General features: G+C 35.5%; 2 protein-coding genes across 4 annotated transcripts; one reads left to right on the top strand and one right to left on the bottom strand.

Annotated features, from left to right (window-relative positions):
* Positions 1 to 4,090: 4,090 nt before the first annotated feature.
* Positions 4,091 to 18,522, top strand: LOC104097631 (magnesium dechelatase SGRL, chloroplastic). Of its 3 annotated transcripts, XR_011415500.1 has the most exons (8): positions 4,091 to 4,441; positions 4,760 to 4,936; positions 5,043 to 5,201; positions 5,837 to 5,983; positions 6,461 to 6,591; positions 9,234 to 9,321; positions 17,214 to 17,303; positions 18,276 to 18,522. XR_011415500.1 is itself a non-coding variant. In XM_009604230.4 (5 exons), exons 1-5 carry the CDS (start codon positions 4,259 to 4,261, stop codon positions 6,575 to 6,577), a joined length of 783 nt encoding a protein of 260 aa, XP_009602525.1. In that variant the 5' UTR covers positions 4,092 to 4,258; the 3' UTR covers positions 6,578 to 6,830. The 3 variants fall into 3 exon arrangements, 1 of the variants encoding a protein (XP_009602525.1); XR_686582.4 differs by lacking the exon at positions 9,234 to 9,321 and having other exon boundaries at positions 4,092 to 4,441; XM_009604230.4 differs by lacking the exons at positions 9,234 to 9,321; positions 17,214 to 17,303; positions 18,276 to 18,522 and having other exon boundaries at positions 4,092 to 4,441; positions 6,461 to 6,830.
* Positions 18,523 to 21,605: 3,083 nt separating this feature from the next.
* Positions 21,606 to 25,561, bottom strand: LOC104097630 (uncharacterized). The gene is made up of 4 exons (XM_070199965.1): positions 25,377 to 25,561; positions 25,198 to 25,269; positions 23,546 to 23,994; positions 21,606 to 21,866 (listed from the first exon to the last, which is right to left on the bottom strand). The coding sequence occupies exons 3-4, from the start codon at positions 23,768 to 23,770 to the stop codon at positions 21,852 to 21,854; spliced, it is 240 nt and encodes a 79-aa protein (XP_070056066.1). The 5' UTR covers positions 23,771 to 23,994; positions 25,198 to 25,269; positions 25,377 to 25,561; the 3' UTR covers positions 21,606 to 21,851.
* Between the last annotated feature and the right edge of the window lie 524 nt (positions 25,562 to 26,085).

Consider the following 26,085-nt stretch of genomic DNA (forward strand, 5'->3'; position numbering starts at 1 on the left):
AGAAGTCATCTACCGAAGGACCCATAATTACAGAAAGCTAAACTATCTTACTTTCGTTTAATTGTGAAAGTGATTCTAATTATTGTATTCAATATATGCAATCTGGTAGTTATGCGGAAGGTTTGGTTTATAGTTCATTATGAATGTGTGATGATCCAAAATGTTGTCTTTAAATTTAATAAGTAATTTTGTGTACTAATACCTCGAAAAGTACCATTTATCATTTCTCGACTTGCGTGCGCAGTCCGAAAAATTTTCCGGAAAGTTTTTTTGTGAAAAAGGGGATTAAAATATGAAATAGAGCTTTAAAAACTCAACTGAGTTGACTTTAGTCAACATTTTGAGAAAACTTACCCGGATCAGTGTTTTGACAATTTCGGTAGGTCCGTATCGTGATTTGGGACTTGGGCGTATGCCCGAAATCGAATTCCGAGGTCCCTAACTCGAGATATGGAATTTTGATAAAAAATTAAAAGTTTGAAAGATTTATGATTTTTAAGAAATTAATGATGTTGGATTTATTAATCTCGGGTCCGTATTTTGGTTTCGGAGCCCGGTATAGGTCCACTATAATATTTATGACTTGTCTGCCAAATTTGGTGAGAATCGAAATTCATTTGACGTGATTCGAACGTCCGGTTGTAAAATTTTTAAAGTTTTCTTGAAAATTTCCTTTGATTTGGTGCTAAATTCGTAATTCTAGGTGTTATTTTGGCGATTTGATCACGCGAGCAAGTTCGTATGATGTTTTTAGACTTGTGTGCATGTTTGGATTGGAGCCCAGAGGGCTCGAGTGAGTTTCGGATAGGCCACGGGATGTTTTGAAAATCTGGTATTTTGCTGCAGCAGGTATTCTGGCATGTCCTTCTTTGCGTTCGCGAAGGTACTCTCGCGAACGCGAAGAGTAAACTGGACAGATGAAGTTTTCTTCTTCACGAACCCGAAGCGATGGGGGAATTACCTTTCGCGAACGCGTAGTGTTAGGCACACCTGGGGGAGGGTTGATCATTTCTTCATCGCGAACGCGAGCAATGCCTCGCGAAGGCCAGGGGGAAAAGCCTTCGCGAACGCGAAGGCCACAGACTGCTACTCATCGCGAACGCGACAAGCCCTTCACGAACGCGAAGAAGGCCTGACGCATGTGACTTAAAACAGAATCAAAACGGGATTTTTTCCATTTTTCACAAACTCTCAATTATAACTCGGCTTAGGGGCGATTTCTAAGGAGTTTTTCACGATTTCGAACTCGGTAAGTGTTCTTTATCATATAGTGATTGTATTTCATAAATCTAAGTCTATATTCATCATTTATTTCGGATTTAGACGGAAGAAATTGGAATTTTTGTAAAACTTTCCAAAAACGAAAAATTTAGATTTGAAGGTCCATTTGACATCGGAATTGGATAATTTTTGTATGGTTGGACTCGTCTCAGAATAGGTGTTCGGATTTCGTAAGTTTTTTCGAGATTTGAGATGTGGGTCCCACGCCGAATATTTTAATGAATTTCGGATTTTTATCCGGAAAATTTATAAATTCATATGGAATTAATTCCTATGATTCGTATTGAGTATATTGAATTGTTTGTGAATAGATTTGAAACTTTCGGAAACATATTTAAAAGGAAAAGTTGTGGTTGAATAATTGATTGGAATTTGCAAAGCGAGGTAAGTGTCGTGGTTAACCTTGACTTGAGGGAATAGAACCCTTAATTTAATTGTTATGTGAATTGCATGTGAACGACGTATAGGCGAGGTGATGAGTGTCTATACGTCGTCAAATTAATTGTTTGCGTGCTTACTTGAAAAATCATAAATTATTTTAAATCATAAATTAATTATTATAATAACTGTTTCTCTCATATTCTTTGTCAAATATTAATTCTTGAATTCCTGCATTAATTATTACATGTTATTTGAATTATGTATTTTAATTGTTATTTGACATTTACCATATTAAATATTAAACTGCCTATTTTCTCCCTGATTTCCATAATAATCTGTTATTTATCATTGTTTGTTTCATAATTAAATTATAATTATTGTATGCTTGTTGTCATATAATTTTATATTAATTGTTGTATTTATTGAGAAAATTTCTTCTATAAGAATTGGTAAATGAATATGTTCTGAAGTCCCCGTCTATTTTACTTTAGCTGTGTGTTTATTTCCAGACAGCTTTATTTTATTCAGACCTTTATTTTTATTTATTCTAGAAGTTCATGCACTCGTGACACTAATTCTGGGATGGTATTTAGACACCGTTATTTTTATGGATCATTTCACTATGTTACAAACTTTGCTTCCGCTTTTGTTTTCTTGATTATTAATAATTTAAAAATAATTTAAAATTTGTTAATATTATTCTAACGTTGGCTTGCCTAGTAAGTGAAATGTTAGGCACCATCACGGTCCGAAGGAAAAAATTTCGGGTCGTGACAGAAAGTTATTTTTGTTATACAATCTTTTTATGGGAGATCAGTTAAAAATAATACAAAATATCTTTGTAAAATCATTTTATAATTTTCAAAATGTAAATAGACATATGACTGTAGGGGTGTATAAATAAAATCGACAAACTGCACCAACCCGATAATTCGAGTCAAATAGAGAAAAAAAACCGATTATGGTTTGGTTTGATTTGGTTTGGTGTTGGAAAAATAAATTTGACCATATTTGGTTTGGTTTGGTTTTAACTAAAAAAAGTCAAACCGAAACCAAACCAATCCGACATTATATGTATAGAAGTTTTAAATATATTTAATACATACAAATATTTATGGCAGTGTAGTTTATAAATATTTCTTAAGCTTTTTCATAGTTTTATCTTTTAACGTATTATTTCAAGTTTGAGCTTATAATTTTTGGATGCTCCAATAAGTTTTATAGTATTGGATATCTATTTTACTATGAATCCTAAACCAAAATCAAATCAATACTAATACTAATAAAAGACATTCAATTCAATTGTACTATAAATGAAAATAGTGTTGAATATCTATTTTTTAGTTTTTCCATGATTTAGATAAAATGTATAACTTATTTTTCTTTTAGTGGTTAGTCATGTAAATAATAGTACTTATTAGTCATAATTTTAGATTATGTTTGTTTTCATTATGGCTTATTAATAATATTTATTTTATGCGATTTTATTATCTTTATTGTTGAATATTTTAGTACAATGTTATGACTCTTCTCATATTTATGTTATTTTATTGAAAACACTTTATATAGTTCTGTCTTACTAGGATTAAAGAAATATTTGAAGCACAAATTTTATGTTAAAACCCGAAAAAATCCAAAAAATCCGAGATTAAAAAATCCAACTTTTATTGGTTTGATATTTAGATTTAATAATCTGATATAATTAGTTTGGTTTGGTAATTAGAAAATCCTAATCAACCCGAGCCATGTACACCCCTATGCCTGCATATGAAATCACTCCTCTAACGTTATGAAGACACTGGCCACCACTCAACCGTATGTGGGTTGAATCACTATTATTCTGACCTCTAATGACCAATTAACTTTCTATATTAGCATTGCCCAGAAAAAAAAAAAAAAAAGAAGAAACAAGAAGAAAAGGAGAACACTCTATCATTATTTCTCAATATAAAAAAAAACACGGTTGTAAAAGAACGGTTCTAGAGTCAAATTATATTCATGTTTTTATGATGTTAATTTCTTGATTTTTAAATGTTGAATTTAGATATTTAAACTCAAATACTTAATTTTACTTATTTAAACTTACACTAGAAATTTTAAAGTTAAACATAGCTAAACGTGAGAAAAGTTTTTAGCAAAGGGGAAAAAATGAATTTCTAACTGGTAAGAATGTCTTATAAAGTGGGATGAGCGGGTGTAAATTATCGAAATAGCCAGAAATAAATCTGTCGAAGGATTTGAATATTCATAACAGAGTTATAAAATATATATAAAAAAATGTAATGTTTGTGAGGCTGTGTATTTTGGAGTTGAGGATGAGAGTTACAGACAAATGTAGATAAACTATTGGTCCATTTAATTATCATGGATTTTGTGGGCCCTCGTAAAATATATGGACTTCTGAAATGTTACATTTTCTTTCCATATCCACATATTCTCCTTCTCTCTTCCTTGTCTCTCTCAAGAGTCTCTCTGTCAACACAAATTTCACATTCTTGAAACACAAAGAAACAAAGAAAAGGAGAAAAGTATATGGTTGTGAAATGTTTAAGGGGAATAGAAGATAGTAGAGAGAAGGGAAGAGGATGAGTTTATCATGCAGTCCATGGCCAGTCACCATTACTACTCTGCACTTTCTTCATCTTCTCCAAACAGAGACAATTACCCTTCTTCATCAACTTGTTCTTTCATTTATAATTGTCAAGTAAAACATTCACCAACTCTGCACCTTTCTTCTTTTAGTGACAGAAAACCCCCTTATAACACCCTTGTCTTCCAGGTTCTTCTTTCTTTCTTTTTTATTTATTTCCATTGTGTCATAAATTCTGTACAGTGTGTAGTGCTCTGCCTATTGGAAGTGGGAATTGAACATTTTAATGTGGGACTTGTTCAATTATGTAGATTCACTATTTTGCTATTTATATTAGTTTCTTGGATATGATCAGTGGTTTATTTGATGTAATGTTCGATAAAAATGGGGGTTTTGAATAAAAATCATAGGAGATCCTTTTACATTATTCAGTACACTCATAAAGTTCACTTTGTGTTCTAACTTTCAAATCCATGTAGCTTTTAAAAATAATGTTATCGTGTTCAGGCTGTTAGGCTCTTGGGTCCTCCAGCAAGATTTGAAGCATCAAAGCTGGAAGTCTTGTTAAAAGGAGAAGAAGTTGATACATACTCCACTATTGTGCCACGGACATATACCCTTTCCCATTGTGATTTTACTGCTAATCTCACATTAACCATCTCCAATAATATCCAATACGATCAGGTAATGACATTGAATTTGCACTTTTAAAGGAGCATCTGCCTTTGAACTTTGCGTTGAATTTTTTCTAATTTGATTTGAATTCTTGTGCGAAATATTTCAATGGCAGTTGAAAGGGTGGTATAATAAGGATGATGTGGTTGCTGAATGGACAGAAGTGAAAGGCAATTTGTTTCTTGACGTCCATTGTTATGTGAGTGGACCGAATCCCTTACAAGAGCTGGCTGCTGAGTTCCGATACCATATATTTTCCAAGGAATTGCCACTGGTAATTTCTTAAAATACTTGTGCCCTTCTTTATATGCTTAGAGACCAAAGCCCTCGGTAAATGATTTATATGCTTTTTACTGGGAGATAGATTGGAAAAAAACATTCCAGGAAATTTGAAATTTGATTTGCATATAGCTGCATTAAATTGCAACCTGCAATTTACATTGATAAAACTCATAATATCTGCTTAGAAAGTATAGCTCAGGACACAAATTCAAGAATATAATTATTCCGGTTATGCCTTAGTCTTTACCACAGGGTTTGGTACACAACCGTCTGTGTCAAATTAATGTAACAAATAGCATAACTGAAAGTTATTACAATGGTGTTAGGCTCATATTGTCTTTATGAAGTTATCCAAACAACTAAAGAGATGAGCTTAAGACACTGCTCTTGTTACCAAATAGGTCTTCCTAGTTCTCAAATTTCCTTCTCATGAATTTACTCTTTGAAATTAGGAACTTGGTTGGAATTTCCTTTTGACTCTGTAACTGTTCCAGTGTATCACTACTACTAAACAAAATCAGTATATTGCAAGAGCTTAAGGACTTCTTTTTCATTCCAATGTGGAACTGTAATTTGGTTTTTATCGCTAATTTCGTCTACAGTTTGCTTACATTTCTGAACTGCCAGGTACTTGAGGCTGTGCTCTATGGGGATTCAGATTTCTTCAAGGAGCATGAAGAACTAATGAATGCGATTGTTCGAGTCTATTTCCATTCTAGCTCGAAGAAGTACAATCGTGTAGAATGCTGGGGTCCTCTAAAAGATGCTGCTAAGGTAGCATAGAATGATGACAATGTCATCTCTAACTCCCTCAAACTTGTTTGTCTGTAAGATCCAATTTTTATAGATCAAAAGTCATTATGATCTTTCTGCACACAGAAATCAGAAATGAAAAGGAAAATCTCTATTTTGTGAACGTATTAGATTAATATCCTACTCTTTGTCCCATCTTGTGTGACAAAATACTACATAGTTTCCAAGTCTAACCTTTTATGTTTCATTATTTTCTTAAACATTTTTTTGATTATTTTCAAGTTCTAAAAATGTGTGGTTCATAGTTCTTGTTGTATAGTTTCAAGATATTCAGCTTTATTGTTAAAGAAAGATAAATAATACCGGTGTCTGAAGTCAACGAAAAGAATTGTGATTCTGATCCTCATGAAGAACATTGAGACAAGGGATTGCTTTTAAATCTAGAACTATATTTAAACTTATTCTGTAGATTTAATACAACTTATTCTTGTTTTCCAGGGAAGACAAGGGGATCATATCAACAGTTTGTTCTCGACAAGCAAGGGAGATTTTCACCCGCCAAAAATCCTAAGTGCAAAATCAATCTTTCAAGCTCTTTTCACCTTCCTTCTCTAAGTTATACTCTTAAGGTGAGAGACTGCAAAGGGTTCATGGATTTTGAAAGGATCTCTCTTGAAATACATTTTAGAGTCACGGGATCCTATATTCCAATGACCTGTAAAGGCAAGAATTGTTTGCAAGGTCATTTTGATTCTTTTGTATGTATTGCATTCTTTCGAATGAGCTCTTGACTGACAATTCTTGTAAAACCAATGACTATTTTCTCTTTTACATATCGATCAGTAAATGTTCCATCTATTGTGTTTCATACTTGGTGTCTGAATATGGCTCATATTAAGGTTGCCCCTGTTCACCCTATTACTTGGGAGGTGGGATTGGTCCACTTATTATTTGTGAGATTTCGAACCCTTTCTGAAAATCTTAGTTTTTATACACAAACTGCTTGATTACTCAAACAGTCAAATATGACATTTGAGCTTAGTTATAATGATAGTTTCTTCTCTTCTTTTGCTTTCTTCCTTTCCCTTTGTTGGTGGAAGAAAGGAAAAAGGAGTACAAGTTCAACTTTCTTAATCTTTGTACTTTTGAATGATCTGATATCTGATTATTAAAGTACACTAGAATTACTCCTGTTTGGTCATGGAAAATAGAATGAACTCATATCCTTATTGCCTTATGGTCTATCTAGGATTTTGCTTGGTAATATTCTTCATAGGTGCCCATTCTGCCTTTTTGTGCCCTCTCAACTTGCTCTCTTACGACGAAAATGAGGATGAAAAGCAAAAGCAAGACTACATAGCTACTCACTTTTTTCGGTAAGAAATTAAGTTACATACAATGACAGTGCAAAAAACATGACACCCTCAATGCAATTTAACCAATGATAATAGGTTACTTAGCTATTTTTCAGGTTACCATTTTTAGGTTGGTATGAGGAATTACCTATTATTAGTGGTCAACTTAATCTGGTGGTGTAAAAAATCTATACACTGCTAGTGCCCTGAACTTAAACTTGATTATAAACTTAAGGTAGCCAAGTTTCTAAGGAAACAAATATCCAACTTGATTCCCTAAACTTGAAGATTGGTGGCTACTTCATAACATATATGTACCGACCCGATCGGTCGTTTTGAGCATTTGCATTCCGTTCGATGGTTCGAGGGCATGAGTAGCTCCGTATGATGTATTATGACTTGTGTGTATCATTGGTTTTGATTTTCGGGTGATTCAGAATTAATTTGGAAGAATGATTCTTATATTAGAAGCCTTAAGAAGAGTTCTTTTAAATTTGACTTTTGTGTATTTGACCTCAGATAAGAGTTTTGATAGTTTCGTCAAGTTCGGATAGTGATTTTGGACTTGGGCGTATGCCCGAATTTGCATTTGAATGTTTCTAGAAGGTTTTGGCGCTAATTGGCGAAAGTTGGCAATTTGAAGGTCTGAAATGTTCATAAGTTTGACCAAAAGTTGACTTTGATGATATCAGGTTCGGATTGTTGCTCCGGGAGTTGGAATAGGTTCGATAAGTCATTTGGAACTTGTATGCAAAATTTGGGTTCATTCCGGATTTTAAGCTTGAATCAAACGCTTGGTTCGAAGTTTGAAGTTTATGAACTTAAGAGATTAATTTTGATCGATGATTCATGGTTTTGATATTATTATCTGTGATCTGAGGCCTAGAGTAGGTCCGCATTATGTTTTGGGACTTCTTAGCATGTTCGGACGGGGTCCCGAGATGCTCGGGTGAGTTTCAAGGTGGTTTCGGACCATATCTAGGCCCTTTTTAGTTGATGGTTTTTGGCTTCAGGGGTATGAATCGCGATCAGGACCTTTGGGCCTCGTTCGCGAAGAGCAAATTGTTGTTTGGGCCTTGGGAATTGCGATCGCGTAAGCCTTTCTCGCAATCGCGTAAGCCTTTCTCGCGATCGCATAGAAGAATTTTTGCCGTCACATGACTTACTTAGAAAAGCTTATATCTTGTAATCTATAAAGTATTTGGAGATGATCCAAAATAAAAGTTGTAGCCCTTTGTGTCTAGTTTTCAGAAAATTAAACCGTTTGCCATTTGGAGTTTTGTACAAAAACTTATGTCTATTATACTAGAGGTTGTCTAGAAAAGTTAGGCATGCTTGCTGGAGTTTGTTCATCGCGATCACGGGGACATGGCCGCAATCGCGAAGGGTAAAAACCGTGTTGGAATTTTTTTATGAATCGCGATCGCGAGGTTGGAGACCGCAATCGCAAAGAAGGACCCCTCGGAGTGCATTAAAATATCAAATTTCGGGATTTTGAGTTCATTTTCTTCCCTTTTTGAGTTGGGGAGCTCGGATTTGGGCGATTTTATAGGTGATATTCACCACATGGATTGGGGTAAGTATGTACGTGGTTTTGATTATAATCTATGATTTCATCTTTGATTTTGGCATTTGATTGATGATTTCAAAAGAGAATTTGAGGTTTTTGTCTAAACTTTTCTAAAGTAAAATTTTGAGTTTTGAACATCGATTCAGAGTCGGATTTGAGTGAAATTAGTATAGTTGGACTCATATTCAAATGAATTATCAAAATTTATAAATTTTGTCGAGTTCCGAGGTGCAAACCCGGGTTTGACTTTTTGGTTGACTTTGAGTAATTGATTAAAGATTCGACCTTTTTCGATTGGGTTTGTTTCTAAGGTATTATTTGATATTTTTGAGTTGCTTTTGGCTAGTTTCAAGCCGTTTGGAGGATGTTTCGTGTGGGATGGCATTTCTAGAGTATTGTTTGGCTTGCTCGGTATTGGATTTGGCTTGTTCGAGGTAAGTAATATTTCTATACTTGGAGTTGAGGGTAATTATCCATGGGCACCATGTTATTTTTGATGTGTTGAGGTGACGCACATGTTAGGGGACGGGCATGTGGGCGTGCACCGGGGTAATCACGATTCAAGTTGACTTTTAGACCTGTACCAGACTTGTTTTGCTATCATATCCTGTTGTATCCGTGTTTTCCCCTACTTGTTGATTACCAGAGCTGTGATTCATGTTAGAAATCATGTTTCGGCTATGTGCTTATTCGGTTGAGACCTAATGAGGCTACTTCTGTTGTTTGGAATTGTTTGATTTTATTGTAGTTACACATTCAGTCATGGTTCTTCATTTGCATATCATACCTCAGTCTCTATGTATCATTCATTGTTACGTCGCATGTAATCATTGTTTTTCCACATGTGGAGTTGTTGGGCTGAGTGGTACGAGATTGTGAGCCCTTGAGACTTGAGAGGTTGATGACTGAGGTGGGCCTTAGAGCCATGTTGAGAGTGTTATTATGAATCGGACTGCATGCCGTAGGCCCGTAGCAGGCCATACTGGCTATTGTAGATCGGGCTGCACGCCGTAGCAGGCCTTTTTGGCTTTATTATTATTGTGGACCGGGCTGCACGCCATAGCAGGCCATATGGATTTTCATTAGCGCTTGGACAGGACCCGCCCCTCTGGATTTTGACATACCAGCAATGCGCGAAGGAACAATGATATATACACGTGCTTTGACGAGGGGCTTATGAGCCATACACCCGTACACTGATGAGTGATTTTGTGTGTGTGTGTGGTGAAGTGGGCATTTGAGACCGGCAGTTTGAGTATGTTGAGAGTGATACTACCTGGGGATATCACCGTGAAATCATTCATATGACATGCATACTTGGCATTTAGGCATCGAGATGCATTTTCCTCATGTTAGACGGTAATGTGACATTTATGATTTGACATGTAAGCATAAAGATGTATATTCCTGTCACGACCAGGATTTTCCTCCGTAGGATGTCGTAACGGCACCTAGTCTTTAGGACTAGATAAGCCTAACACTTACAGAAATAATGGCAAGATTTAACCAACAACTATGAATTTTGAAATGGAAATTTCCATACAAGCCAACAATACCAAAACTGGTAGTACAAGTCATAAGCTCTACTGAGTTTGCTAGAAAAATTCCTAAATACAACTGTTTCAGAATAGAAATAAACAGTACAGGTACGATATTATAAGGTGACTCAGATGCCTGCGAATGCGACGTCGGGTTTACCTTGAGTCTCCACAGCAAAACCCGAACAACTAGCTATTGATCAACCAACTTCGAAATACTTGCATCTGTACAAAATATACAAAAAGTGTAGCATGAGTATACCATAGCGGTACCCAGTAAGTAACGAGACTAACCTCGGTGGAGTAGTCACGAGGGATAGCCAAGACACCTAGTGGACTAAACAACTTGAACAAGTATGAAGGTGGACTAACGGGGAAACAATGTTAATATAAAGCTAAGCATGGTAAGGCAGACAAAACAATACTCGCAATGAAATACTAGAAACAACAATTAGGAACTAGAAGCAAATAGGTAATAATATTATAGGGTAAGCTGAACACAATCTAAGTCCGGTGAAACCAAATAAAGGAAAACAAGTAACAACTCATTAAGAACCACCGCTTTTACACCACATTTATACAAGAATTTCCATGAGGTACCAAACCTCATAATCACAAATCACGATTCTCAATTCATGAACTCTAATCACTTGGCGTCTTGTGCCCACATTACAATTCATAACTGCACGGACGACTCACGTGCCAAGAGAGTGACAATATCTAATATCCGTATGGACCACTTACGTGCCAACAATAACAATGACTCATGACTGCACGGGCAACTCACGTGCCAACATGATAACTCTCACATAGAAGGCAAGTACACGGGAGTACATGTAAATGGTCAATAACATCAGGATTCATCTTCTTAAACCGATATGGGTGATTTGTTTACGTGTAAGCTTGTGCAAGTGTTCTGCCACAATTCAAGTCAACAAGTAAGAGTAAAGACAATGAATGACACATAAGAAACGATCACCCCAAAATATAAACTGTATATTTCACACAAAGTAGGCACACCACTATACAAATATCAACAATAACAACGCGCCCAGGCCATCACAAATCATTCCCCGACAAAGCCCACCATGTCTCGCCACGTGCGCAATAATAAAGTAAATGCCCATCTTGTCTCGCCGCACGCGCACAATAATATTCCCACATGTGCACCCACAGATATAGCCCGTCTTGTCACACGCATATGAAAATATCAATAGTAACAACACCACGGACAACTCACGAGCGAATACCCTGACAATCCTCTCAACAATACCACATGTGCCAAAACATAACAACACAATAAAATGGCTCTCACAATATGTTCCCATATGCCACAACATTTCCTCAAAGCAGTTTCAATACCACAACCACGCATAGCCCTCATCTCAACAACACTGATTATAGCAACAACAACAACAATAACACGAGAATACGGCAAGTAAATCAACTCAGAAACTTCAGAACACAAAGAAACGGAAGAACGAGCTCACAAAGAAAGACACAACAGGGAATAATGGTCTCAACAAAAAAAACTCAACAAGGGAGAGAAAATGTGTAACAACGATTCCACAAAAGTACAATTCGACGATAAAAGAGAGAGCATGAATCAATGAACCAAAATAAGGATACGTCAAAAATGAAAGGGATAGCAAAACTTCAATTAAGGCTAAGCAATTACGGAAGAGATAATAATAGCGTCAATTACGGTTAAGCAATTACGGAAGAGATAGCATGGAAATAAAAGAGGCAACAACTTCAGTTAAGGCACATAAGAGTTTAATTGGCAGTAAGGGTAGAACATGAATCAACTAATTCCAAATAAGACACGTAAGGGTGAATTTAGTAAATGGAGGATATAACATGATAAAACAACTTCATGTCGAATGAACATAAGAACCTAAGATCCCTAAACATTCAATTTCCATAATTAAGCCCGAGTACGTACTCGTCACCATACGTACACGGCCTTCACATGACACAATTAGCACAGATGACTCGAATCCTAGGGGGTAGTTCCCCCGTACAAAGTTAGGCAAGACACTTACCTCAAAGAAGCTAGACCGATATTCTAAAATGACCTTCTCGAGTGAAACAACCTCGGGACAACTCAAATCTAGCCAAAATAACTTCCAATCATACATAAAACTCGTAGAACAATTTCCGATAATAAAGCTTTGATCATTAATTAAAACTAAAAAGTCAACCCTTGGGACCGCACCTCGGAACACGATAAAATTCACAAACCCGGATACTCATTCCGATACGAGTCCATCCATACCAAAATTATCAAATTCCGATATCGAATCGCTCTTCATATCCTCATTTTACATTTTTGAAAGATTTTACAAAATTTCCATTTTCTTCCATTCAATTCACTAATTTAATGATGAAAACAACTATGGAATCATGAAATATAATCAATTTTACATAAAGAACATTTACCCCAATCGAACAAGTGAAGAATCCCTCAAAAACGCTCAAATCCGAGGTCTCTAGCTCAAAAGATAAAAAAAAATGGAACAAAGCCCTCGATTTTGGAAATTAATATATGCTGCCCAGGTAACATGAATCGTGATCGCGAAGATTTGTATGCGATCGCGAAGAAGAAAAACATTAGCTGCGATTATGTGCTACGCGAACACGAATAGGTAAGTGCGAACGCGGAGAATAAACATTACTGCCCCACAAAAGGCACTACGTGATCGCAGAAGAAAGAATAAGAACGTGATGCAGCAGAATTCACACATTTGCGATCGCGAACCATCCACTGCGAACGCGAATAAGGAAAATGGGTCACTCACAAAATCGCCTACGTGATCGCGTCTGTATCTTCGCGATCGCGTAGAAGGACATCAGACACCCGAAATTCAGCATTCCAAAATATAAGAAAATAGCCCGTAGCCCATCCGAAACACACCCAAGACCCGCGGGACCCCATCAAAACATACCAACCAGCTCAAGGTCTCAAATCACATCAAACAACGTCGAAACTACGAATCGCACCTCGAATTGAACTTATGAATTTCCGAATCTTCCAACTTCCAAAACTAGTAACGAAACATATCAAATCAACCCGGAATGACGTCAAATTTTGCGTGTAAGTCTCAAATGACATAATAGAGCTAATCCAACTCTCGTAACCGTAATCCGAACCCAATATCAACAAAGTCAACTCCCGGTCAAACCTCTTAACCTTCCAAAACTTTAACTTTTCAATTTTCGCCGAAATGCTTCAAATTATCCTACGACCCTCCAAATCCAAATCCGGACGCACGGCTAAGTCCAAAATTACTATACGAAACTATTGGAATCATCAAAATTCCATTTAGAAGTTGTCTACACAAAAGTCAAACCTGGTTCAACTCTTACCGCTTAAGCTTCTAAAATAAGAATCCTTCTTCCAAATCAATCCTGAATTATTCGAAATCCGAACTCGACCGCGCACGCACGTCATAACACAACAAAAATCGAACAACTAGCTAGTGATCTTCCAATTCCGAAACACCGGGATCTGCACAAAATGTGCAGAAAGCGTAGCTTGAGTACGCCACGGCGGTAACCAATAAGTATCGAGACTAACCTCGATGGAGTAGTGACGAGGGACAGCCAAGACACCTACTGGACTAAACAACCTGAACAAGTATGAAGGTGGAATAACGGGGAAACAATGTTAATATAAAGTTAAGCATGGTAAGGAAGACAAAACAATACTCGCAATGAAATACTAGAAACAATAATTAGCAACATGAAGCAAATAGGTAATAATGTTGTAGATTAAAATGAACACAGTATAAGTCTGGCAAAACCAAATAAAGGAAAACAAGTAACAACTCATTAAGAACCACCACTATTACACCAGACTTATACCCGAATTTCTACGAGGTACCAAACCCCATAATCAAAAATCACGGGTCCCAATTCATAAACCCTAATCAATTGGCATCTTGTTCCCTCATTATAATTCATAACCGCACGGATAACCCACGTTTTAAGAGAGTGACAATATCTAATATTCGCACGGACCACTCATGTGCCAACAATAACAGTGACTCATGACTGCACAAATAACTCACGTGCCAACAAGATAACTCTCACACAGAAGGCAAGTACACGGGAGTACATGTAAACGGTCAATAACATCAGGATTCATCTTCTTAAACCGATATAAGTGATTTGTTTACGTGTATGCTTGTGCAAGTGTTCTACCACAATTCAAGTCAACAATTAAGAGTAGAGACAATGAATGGCACATAAGAAACGATCACCCCAAAATGTACACGATATAATTCACACAAGGTAGGCCCACCACTACACAAATATCAACAATAATAATGCCCCCAGGCCATCACAAGTCATCACACATCATTCCCTGACATAGCCTACCTTGTCTCGCCACGTGCACAATAATAAAGTAAATGCCTGCCTTGTCTCTCCCACGCACAATAATATTCCAACCTTGTCTTGCCACATGCGCAAACCCACATATATAGCTCGCCTTGTCACGCCGTATGTGTAAATATCAATAGTAACAACAGCACGTACAACTCACGTGCGAACACCCCGACAATCCTTTCAAAAATACCACGTATGCCAAAACATAACAATAAAATAAAATGACTTTCACAACATGTGCCCTTATGCCATAATATTTCCTCAAAACAGTTTCAATACCACAACCATGCATAGTCCTCGGCCCAACAACACAGATTACAACAACAACAATAATAACATGAGAATACGGCAAGTAAATCAACTCAAAAATATCAGAACACAAAGAAACGGAAGAACGAGCTCACAAAGAAAGACACAACAGGGAATAATGGTATCAACAAGAATACCTCAACAAGGGATAGATAATGTGTAACAATGATTCCACAAAAGTACAATTCGACAATAAAAGAGAGAGCATGAATCAATGATCCCAAGCAAGGATACGTCAACAATGAAAAGGATAACAAAACTTCAATAAAGGCTAAGCAATTACGAAAGAGATAATAATAACTTCAATTAAGGTTAAGCAATTATGGAAGAGCTAATAATAACTTCAATTAAGGTTAAGCAATTACAGAAGAGATAGCATGGCAATAAAAGAGGCAACAACTTCAGTTAAGGCACATAAGAGTTTAATTGGCAGTAAGGGTAGAACATGAATCAATTAATTCCAAATAAGATACGTAAGGGTGAATTTAGTAAATGGAGTATTTAACAAGATAAAATAACTTCATATCTAATGAACATAAGAACCTAGAGCCCTAAACGGTCAATTTCCATAATTAAGCCCGGGTACGTACTCATCACTATATGTACACGACCTTCACATGACAAAATTAGCACAAATAACTCAAATCCTAAGGGTTGTTCCCCCACACAAAGTTAAGCAAGATACTTGCCTTAAAGAAGCTAGATCGATACTCTAAAATGACCTTCTTGAGTGAAACAACCCTCGGACAGCTCAAATGTAGCCAAAATAACTTCAAATCATAAATAAAACTCATAGAACAATTCCGGATAATAAAGCTTCGATCTATAATTAAAACTAAAAAGTCAACCCAAAAGTCAACCTTCGGGACCGCACCTCGGAACCCGGTAAAATTTACAAAACCCGAACACCCATTCCGATACGAGTCCAACCATACCAAAATTATCAAATTCCAATATCGAATCGCCCTTCATATCCTCATTTTACATTTTTGAAAGATTTTCTAAAATTCCCATTTTCTTCCATTCAATTCACTAATTTAATGATGAAAACAACTATGGAATCATGGAATATAATCAATTTCGGATAAAGAACACTTACCCAAATCGAACACATGAAGAATCCTCAAACATTGCTCAAATTCGATGTCTCTAGCTCAAAAGATGAAAAATAGAACAAAGCCCTCGATTTTGGAAATTAATATTTTCTTCCCAAGTAACATGAATTACGATCGCGAAGAAGAAAAATACCAGTTTCCAATTATGTGTTACGCGAACGCGAACAGGTAAGTGCAAACGCGGAGAAGAAATATTACAGCCCCACAAAAGGCATTACGCGATGTAGCAGAATTCACACGTTCACGATCGTGAACCATCCATTGCAAACGCGAATAAGGAAAATGGGTCACTCACCAAATAGCCTGCGATCGCGTCTGTGTCTTCGCGGTCGCGTAGAAGGACATCAGACACCAGAAATTCCGCATTCCAAAACATTAGAAAATGAGTGTCCGCCAGATGCACTTGGTATATTTTAAAGTACCTTTATGGTAAATAGAAACATCATGTGCATCATATATATGTTTAGAACATCTAGGGGGGTTGTGTTCTTATTTTATATCTCAGCAATAAACTCTAGATTCATTCAGATATCACATTCATTTTAATAATTTTGGACATCATTCTGGATCAAAAGTAATCTTTCTCTGTAATTTATTCATCTCTCTCTGTTTTTTTCAGTCCTGTGTACCTAATGTCTTCAGAAGAGAGTTCCCTATCTCTAGAATCGATGCGTCTTAAAAAATATAGAGAGGTGACTACATTTTGTGTATTGATGTAGTTCTTTGTAGTTAATTTTTTTTTTTTGATAATCTCATAGCAGAGTTGCATGAGATGTGGATAGCTCCTATTGTTTATATTGGTTCTGAACCATCTTGTGCACTGAATCCAGATTGTTAAGATAGCACACAGTCTATCTTTGGATAGTTTATAATATCCCGTCTCTTCTTACTAGATCTAGATGTCTTATTGGGAGCAACTTAAAAAAATTATGATATAATCTTGATGATATATATTCTTCCTTTTATCTACAGGGAAGGAGTGAGATTGACACATGGACTCAGATAAATCTGACACTTTTTCAGTCGCTTAAATCAGCAGGTTGTTGCTGCTTAGTGACTTAGGTAAGAGATTATTTCTTAAGCTACCTAAAGTAAATCAATATAAATTGCCATAAAATATTATTTTAGAGTCATATCATATGCATTTCGTACAAAAGGAATTAAACAGATCTAGTTTTTTTAAATCTGAATTCCCAATGCTGCTTTCTTTGTAGTCAATGCATGATAAGCTTGCAATATATTGAAAAGCGAGTATTTGGAATAATGTATCTAAAAAAAATAAAAAGTTATTTCTCTACTTATTTTTTTATGTTGTTGGAACACATTACTTCATTGATTCATCAATATTATGATCTTGCACATGAGTTCTTTCCAGTTCTACATGAAGGTGAACAAGAAGATTGACTATATAAGTTGCTACTGTAGCAAATAAGAAGCTTTAATGTTTCAGTTGTCGTTCATTACATTCGTATTGGATTACATGCTTCAGCATTAGTTAGGCTACTTGTCAGGTATTGTTTTCACGTAGCAAAGTGCATTGTTTCTTACTACTTTTTTACTTGTTGCATCTTTCTGAAACTTATTTTTACTATTTTTATTGGAAACTAAGTGCATGTTTGTTACTATAGTCTGTACCGGTGCACAAATGTTGCTCACAAATATTGTACATTTGTTGATCAACTTAACATCTTTGAGTCGTTGCTTTGTACCAAGTTGTCTTACGAATACTTAATGTGAGGTGTGATCTTTTTTTACTATTCTCATTTTTATATCTTTTTGTGCTTTATAGTATTATGTCTTTAAAAGAACTAGAATGTCTTATTTTCATGTTGGATTAGGTTACTGTTCATGACTCGGTGGGTTAACCCACTAATTTGACATGCTACTTTTTCCTTCTGGTAGCAAGCAAGTTTGATGATTTTCATTATCATTCAATTTTGTATGAAAACAATAAAGGTGAGATTTCATCAATTGAGCTTGCACTTGCATGCTATTGATTTCTATCTAATATTTAGGTTCACTTTGAATATGTAGGAAATGTTTGGCGATGCTCTGGATGGTGGCGGGAAGTCAATCTCATATGTTTGAAGTTACTGATCAAGGCAATTGGACAATTATGATGTTTATTAGCCATGGCACTATATGAATATGTTCGGTTTTGTAAAATATATTGCTAGTATGCACCTTGAAGCATTTGGCTTTGTTAGTTAATGCAGTACATGAATACATTTATTTTTAGACGTTCATTGCATATATTTGAAATTTATTATTTATTATTTTATTTAATGTGAGAGATCTTCATACTCAAGCAATTACCTAAAAATATTTTAAATTTGTAAAAGAAATATTTGTTTTATATTCTCTACGGCCACTCTTGAAAGTGTGGCTATAGAGTGCTAGCAAAGGTGTGGCCTGTATAGTTAGGAAGATAACATTTTATAAGTGTTGCTCTAGGTAGGTTGGAAAAGAGTTGCCATAAGGGGTGTACACAAAGCGTGGCCTTTGGTCATTAGAAAGCGTTGCTTTAGAGCAAAGGTTACGCTTGTTTAGGCTACCCTTGCCTTAGGTCAAAATATGTGGCCTTTTACCGAATGTCACACTTTTTGACAGTTTAGGCCACTCAAGGATGGATGAAGTCCAATTTGGTATATGTTTTAATTAGAGTAATGGAGAGTGGGGAATTTGGATCTCCAATCAAAAACCAACACATTAATTCTATTACTTCGAATTTGGAAGAAGAATATATATGTCCTGGAATATTATTTGGTTTAATTAACTAATGTCGCACATCCCTTATCTCAATTACTTTATCGATCACTTCGATTGGAAGCTTCCTGATGGAGTTACACCGAATGACTTGGACATGATCGAAGCAGAAGGGTTAACTGCCAGATGAAAGAATTATCTTTATTTGATTGCTACTCTACTCCTTTTGGCCTCTCTTCATAAAAGATATATAGACTTAAAACAACTTTGATCCTTATTTAAAGTAATATAATTGCATATTTCAGCACTGGTCATTGTCTACATGTTTATAATCTAATGATGAATAAGTAGATAATACTAGCTAGTTGTATACGGTCAAAACCGAGTTTGCCCTTTGTATGACTAATCGAGATTGGAACATGATAGACCAAGGTTCAACTTTGTGTAATATCGAGCCATGATGCGAAGTTAGGTAGCCTAACTCGAGACCCAGAGACCGATCATGATCGAGATCGACCAAGATCGAGGTCAAGCAAAATAGAGACCGATCAAGATTGAGATTGTCCAAGATCGAGGTCAAGCAAAATAGAGACCGATCGAAGTCGATATCGGCCGAGATCAAGGAAAGCTTATCGAGCCAAAAAATAGAAAGCCGGAATATCCATAATTGGGCGAGAATCTCGGCGGAAATCACGGCGCATATCAATGAGAGGCCAATTAATTAATCTATCATGGGATTCCTTGTTGTATTTAAAAAATGATATTAAGAATAGGACTTCCCTACTATATAAAGGGGGTCTGATCATTTGTAAAAGGGCGTACATATACATTCACATTCGCAAACACATACAGATTCAGATTCATAGAATATAAAGCAATATACTGTCTTTTCTTCTGATTTTGATATTGAGTCACTTTGCTCTTGTATTCGTTACTCTCCATCCAGTTGAGGGTCATCAAACTTGAAAGCCTAGGCTAATTAATTCATTTGGTTTGCATTCATTTCTTTTACAGTTAATTTCGATATTCATTTATATATTTTCTCAATTTGTACCAAGTAATACTACGTATCCTTAGAACCGCGTATAAATTTAATTGTTATCCGTTTTTCGGGTAAAAAGTTTGGCGCCCACCGTGGGGCTAAGAATAATAGTAGTTATTTGATACAAATCTCTGTAAAACACACTATTTTACGTTTGTTCTTGGAAGTATCTTTGATTTCAGGCTAAAAATGACGAACTCTCAATTAATACCCATACATATCGACAACGAATCTGGCTATCAAGGGGAGAATAACAACGGAACGCCCAGGGATGAAAGACCACCCACTGACCCCATTGAAACTCGGGCCATGGATCCGATTGATGTTAATTCTCATGTGGCCATCGAAGCGAACCAACATTTCGGTCCCGAAAACATCATCCATGGTGGAATCCGATTTGCAGTTCGAAATTCCCAAAATATTGGAGAAGACGGGATCAGCCTGTGTATGATCTTCGAAATGCTGCAAGCTCAACAGGTAGTGATAGTTCAGTTGCAGAGCCAAACCCTGGCACCGAGCAGGGCACCCCAAGAAGTCACCCACAGAACGGGACCAGCTGTGGTAAGGTCAAATGAACAAGAATCGGGGACTAACCCCGAAATTATAAAGATGCTCGAGGAACTGACAAAGCGGATAGAATCAGGGGAAAAGAGAATCGAAGCGAACGACAAGAAAGTGAAAACTTATAACTCCAGGGTTGATCATATCCCGGGGGCACCACCAATATTGAACTGTTTAGATTCCAAAAAGTTCGTACAAAAGCCTTTCCCCCCGAGCGCAGCTCCCAAACCGATACCCAAGAAGTTCCGCATGCCCGATATTCTTAAGTATAATGGAACGACCGACCCCAACGAGCATGTCACCTCATACACGTGTGCCATCAAAGGGAATGATCTAGAGGACGACGATATCGAATCTGTATTACTAAAGAAATTCGGGGAAACCTTGTCAAAGGGAGCAATGATATAGTATCATAATTTACCACCTAACTCTATCAATACTTTTGCCATGCTTGCAGATTCTTTTGTAAAAGTACACACCGGAGCCATAAAGGTCGAGACGAGGAAGTCGGACCTTTTCAAGGTAAAGAAAAAAGAGAACAAGATGCTGAGAGAGTTTGTATATCGTTTCCAAATGGAACAAATGGATCTACCACTGGTCATAGACGATCGGGCCGTTCAAGCTTTCACCCAAGGACTAAATGAACAAATTCTCTACAAGAAATCTGTCTTTTAGGCCACTAAATGTTTATAGTAGCGACTATGGAATTGCTGCAAGTACTTCCATTACTGAATGTTACTAGTGGCGACAACGTGAGGTCGCCAAAGAATGTATACATTTTTGGACGACTTTGTCGCTACAAAAAGTAAACATTCTCGCCACAACAAAGAGTTCCACCAAATTGATTTCATTTAAGTCGCTACTGAAGAGTAACAATTAGTGGCAACTTAGTTTCCACAAAAATAATTAATCATCAATGGCAACTCTAATATCGCTACTAAAGAAAGATATTTAGTAGCAACTGAAACACGCCACTAGAGTTCACTGTAGTATTAATATTAATATTACTAAAACTTATATATTCATCCAATAGTATTTAATAAACACCAAAAGAATTTCCTAAACCAAATAATAAACACTTCCATTACTAAAAATTCAGTTACATATATACTACGCAATACGTCATTGTCATTGTACGCATATACATATAACCAAAAGCAAAATATTGAGTGTCTTAGCTTCAAGCTCCTCCGCATATATACTACGTAATACTTCATTGTCATTGTACGCATATACATATAACCAAAAAGTAAAATATTGAGTGCCTTAGCTTCAAGCTCCTCCTTCATTGTCACCACAGTTTAAGAACCTTGTCCCTATTATTAAGTAAAAAATACAAGATCACATTGTTAGATCTTGAAGATAACATCAAGGTGAAAAAGATACAGATAAGAACATTAGGCCGAAGAAGCGACTTAAGCTCGAGAGTCTCATAATAAACAAAAAATCCTTGCGCAAAACATTGATAATTTATTTCTAAGACAACAACCAAGCTTCATTTTACTTCACCATAAATAAGATTTACAACAATATGACACCAAGACTGAGAGATTCCACAGAAATGCCACCAACCAATAACTATTATTTGCACAAGGGTGCTACATCGAACTGTAAAAGCTATATGCAACTATTTTGGTGTAGAAAGAAATACCAACAATAACTAATTATTTGCATAAGAGTACTACATAAAAATAACAGAGAACATCTTTCTGCCAGAATAACAATTCTTGGTATGATTAAAAACCACTAAGTACTTAAATAAATACCTCTTTCTATAAAAAAAAAATTCAATTTATCTTTTACTTATCCAAAAAAAGTCACTATGTTCAGATCCAAAAGGGCTTATAAGACAAATATATATCCAGATCTCCAATTTTTATTGCCCAGCTCAGCTCCTCTCTTAAAAGTCTAGAATTAAAATTAGACTTTGCTATATATGTCTTCCAAGATACTGCTCCTTGTATTCCCATTTTAAGAAACAACAAGAACGATTACTCACCTACACATCCACACTCCCTCCCCACAAAAAAAAAAAAAAAAAAGAAGCAAAACCAGCTTTGCAAATTTTGATTCTGTGATCAAAATCTCCAACTAACTATGACAATAAATATCTAAAATTCAGAAAATTTCAGCGACAAAACTTAGCTAAAATGTGAACTTCACATCGTCTATTTAATCCAAAAAAAAAAAGAAAGATACCCCCAGAGCTAATCCTGGCAAGAACATGAGAATTTATAAAGAGCAGTTTATGGCATTTTCCCTTCTTATTGTCAGCATCCAAACTTATGAAATTCAGTAGGCTTGACAGTAATATCATAAAATAGGCTATCATTCGAAGCAAACCCAATTTTTTCATAAAAACATGAGAAAGTTTCATAACTAGACAATATTAAATAAAATATAATATATATGTAGCTGTAAACCAAATATTTCATATTTGGCCAAAGAAAATTTACGTTTAGTAATTAACTATCCAAAAATGGACCTTTAACCGAGAATTACGTCAAATTATTGTTCCAAGAATCTCTCTGAAGAATCACGAATTTTATGAAAATCGACTCCCAATAATTTCCTTCCTTTAAGGGACTCTTTATTTTATTAAGGCAAAAAAGATATAAATTTCATTCAAAAATCTCTAAAAAGATTTGAAACAAACCCATAATATAGGCTAGCATTCCTATAGTTGCACCAGAATATTCACTTCTGTAGAATAATATCAGAAACAAACCAAAATTTCTCATAAAATAGACACTTCTGTCCAATAATATCATAAAATAGGATCGAATTTTTATAGTTGTAATAGAATATAAATCAAGTTCTCTCTCAGGTATTTTATCAATCACATTATGTACCTCATAAAAGAAGGTATTTTATCAAACACATTATGTGTCTCACAAAAGATATGAAGAGAAAAATTGCCAAGAAGGAAGAAAATTCAAGAAAAAAAGAAGAATAGTCAAGAAGGAAGAGTACAGAAACATTAAGAGTAGATCACATGTTGCATTCCAGTCATGATAGAAACCCGTTGTTCTTGAATCCTCTTGGCTACTTCTACACTGATCTGATTGTCTACTTCCACATTCACATGCTCAAGCTTCTCTTCCAACTTCTTTTGCAACTCTTGTTCCATGTTACTTTTTAATTCGGCAGCCATTTGTTCACGTTCTTCTTGCAACTTTCGACTCATCTCAGCTTGCATTTCTTGACGTACAGTTGCCATCGCAGTAAATACACTAGCCTCTAAGTTTGCTGCTTGAATGTGACTCTTTTTTGGAGGCTTCTTTTCGTACCCTTTACCACGAACATAGTTCTTTTTTGAATCATTTCCATAATATTATCCTTTTTAATGCTATCATCTCCTACTTCATCATTGCGTGCTACATTAGAATTTTTAACTCTAACTAACACTTCCCCATGCAAGTCTCACACTTTACAAGAACATAACTGGAAAAGATGAACAAATCAAATCATCCATAAAAAATTAGCACTGCAGCAACAACGTTTTCCTATTAAGAATAGTATATCAAAAGAAACAGTGCATCAAACGAAAATACAGTAATACTATACTAGTCAAAGTGGGAAATATTTATTGTCCAACATGGTCACTTTTTCATAAAATATCTCAATTCCATAGAATCCAATCAATATAGACATCTATTAATAAAATTAGGCCATTTCTGTACCACATACTTTTAAAAATGAGACACTAAAGTTTTATAAATTACAAAATACCAAGCACTAAGATAGTGCCAAGTACATAAAGGGTATTCTCCCATATACATGAACTTTTTAGTTTAGGGCCTCATACTATTGAAGAATGACTACAGTTTCCACATATTAATTCAAATTCTCATCCATTCAAATAATGCAGTAGACTAGTTATGTAATTACTATTCCTTTTTATATTGTTTATCGTTATAACAATCAGTGAGCAAATCCTTATAACTTACAAGCACGAATAAATTCTCCAAATATCACACGACTAAGAGAGAGTCAACCACATCTAAAAGAATAATTCCCTCTGATCTCTAACCTTAAAGAAAAGAAAAAAATGGGAGGAGACGGTATAGTTTACTGTGAGCAGAAATTTAAAATCACCTGAAAGTCTGGACCATGAAAATATATTTAGCTAAAGTATCTAACTACCTCATTTTGTAACTTAGAGTTTCAAGATTATAAATATCGAGTTGGAACCACTGCGAAACTCGATATAGTTCATGATTTCATCATATGAGTTTTCTTCAAAACAACGGCCAAAGGAAAAAAGAATAAGTCCAAAGACTACCCATGTTCTATCCTTCAATTTTGTTAATTTTAGTTGTAACTTCACTTTATCATCCTAGAAGTAAGCAATTTAATATGATAGTACAAACACCAAAAATAAAAACAAAAAGAACAAAACAAAAAATAAATTCAATTGCAATGAACTCAATGAAGACTCTTGTCGATTACTATATCAACACAAGCTTAAATAACCTTCACTCGCACTACACTAAATATTATTGGGTAAATATTTACGAAAATTACGGGTTCCATAGAAAAATATCAAGAAAAAGGAAGACCCATACCACTTAACATCACATTTCATGATTTTGAGTGGAATACCAAACAAACAATCTTCAAATCAAAAAGAAGTTTTCAACTTACCTAGCGAAAGAGCAGTCGATACTGAGAAAGGGCTTTAGGCGATGGTTATTCAAGAAAAATTACTTTTGATTCCTGTATAATTTTAAATGGGTCAGAAAAACTAAAGGTGAAATTGTAGAAATAATCATTCTCACTAGATGCATGTACCACCCAAAAGAACTTAGGATTCAAGCACATACCTAATTTGAGAATATAATTTCTAATTAGGGCTTTGAGTATCGGTTTACATTTGCGATTTAAGGATAGATTCAAGAGATTTGAGGGAATCGGTTAGATAATTTTTAATAAGAGTGGGAGAAAAACCCTTTTGTTGAGAGAGAGTGAGAGGATGAAGTTGCACTGTTGCAGAAGTACGTATGCTTCTCTTCTCTGTAAACTAGTCTTTTATTTGATTTATTGCTTTTTTTATTTATGTTATTTTAAGTGATTTTTTTTTTAATTATAGTAGCGATCTAGTCGCTTCTAAAACATTGGAGCCAAATTTTTGTTAATAGCGGGAACAAAAACTTCAGGATTTAGTGGCACATATTAGAGGCGATCTAAGAAGGTCGCTACTAATAATTTATCTTTTTTAGTGACTTTTAAAATCGCCACAATAAATGTGATATTTGTAGCAATAAATAAAGTCGCCATTACATATTTCCACTAAAAGACAAATTTCTTGTAGTGAAAGCTCATTGGCTTCACAACAGTTGAAGCAGAACTTAATTGAGTACCCGGTTGTTACCTGGGCCGATATACATAATTAAAATCAATCAAAGATTAGAGTCGAAGATGACCAGTTGGGGGCTCCTTCTGAATCTGTTACCAAAAGAAACATCGATCGAGAACCAAGGCTGAACAAGGATCGATATCAGGCGTATAATAGAGATCGTAGGGGAAATGGAA

The sequence above is a fragment of the Nicotiana tomentosiformis genome, chromosome 4, assembly GCF_000390325.3.
Source record: "Nicotiana tomentosiformis chromosome 4, ASM39032v3, whole genome shotgun sequence".
Classification (NCBI taxonomy): Eukaryota; Viridiplantae; Streptophyta; class Magnoliopsida; order Solanales; family Solanaceae; genus Nicotiana; species Nicotiana tomentosiformis.

What these genes read in the sequence shown, in the direction of transcription:
- LOC104097631 (XM_009604230.4), top strand. Translation starts at nt 4,259, where the DNA reads ATGCAGTCCATGGCCAGTCACCATTACTACTCTGCACTTTCTTCATCT. An exon ending in ATAACACCCTTGTCTTCCAG is followed by an intron (nt 4,442 to 4,759) that starts GTTCTTCTTTCT and finishes TATCGTGTTCAG; the next exon opens with GCTGTTAGGCTCTTGGGTCC. An exon ending in TTTCCAAGGAATTGCCACTG is followed by an intron (nt 5,202 to 5,836) that starts GTAATTTCTTAA and finishes CTGAACTGCCAG; the next exon opens with GTACTTGAGGCTGTGCTCTA.
- LOC104097630 (XM_070199965.1), bottom strand. Translation starts at nt 23,770, where the DNA reads ATGGCAACTGTACGTCAAGAAATGCAAGCTGAGATGAGTCGAAAGTTG.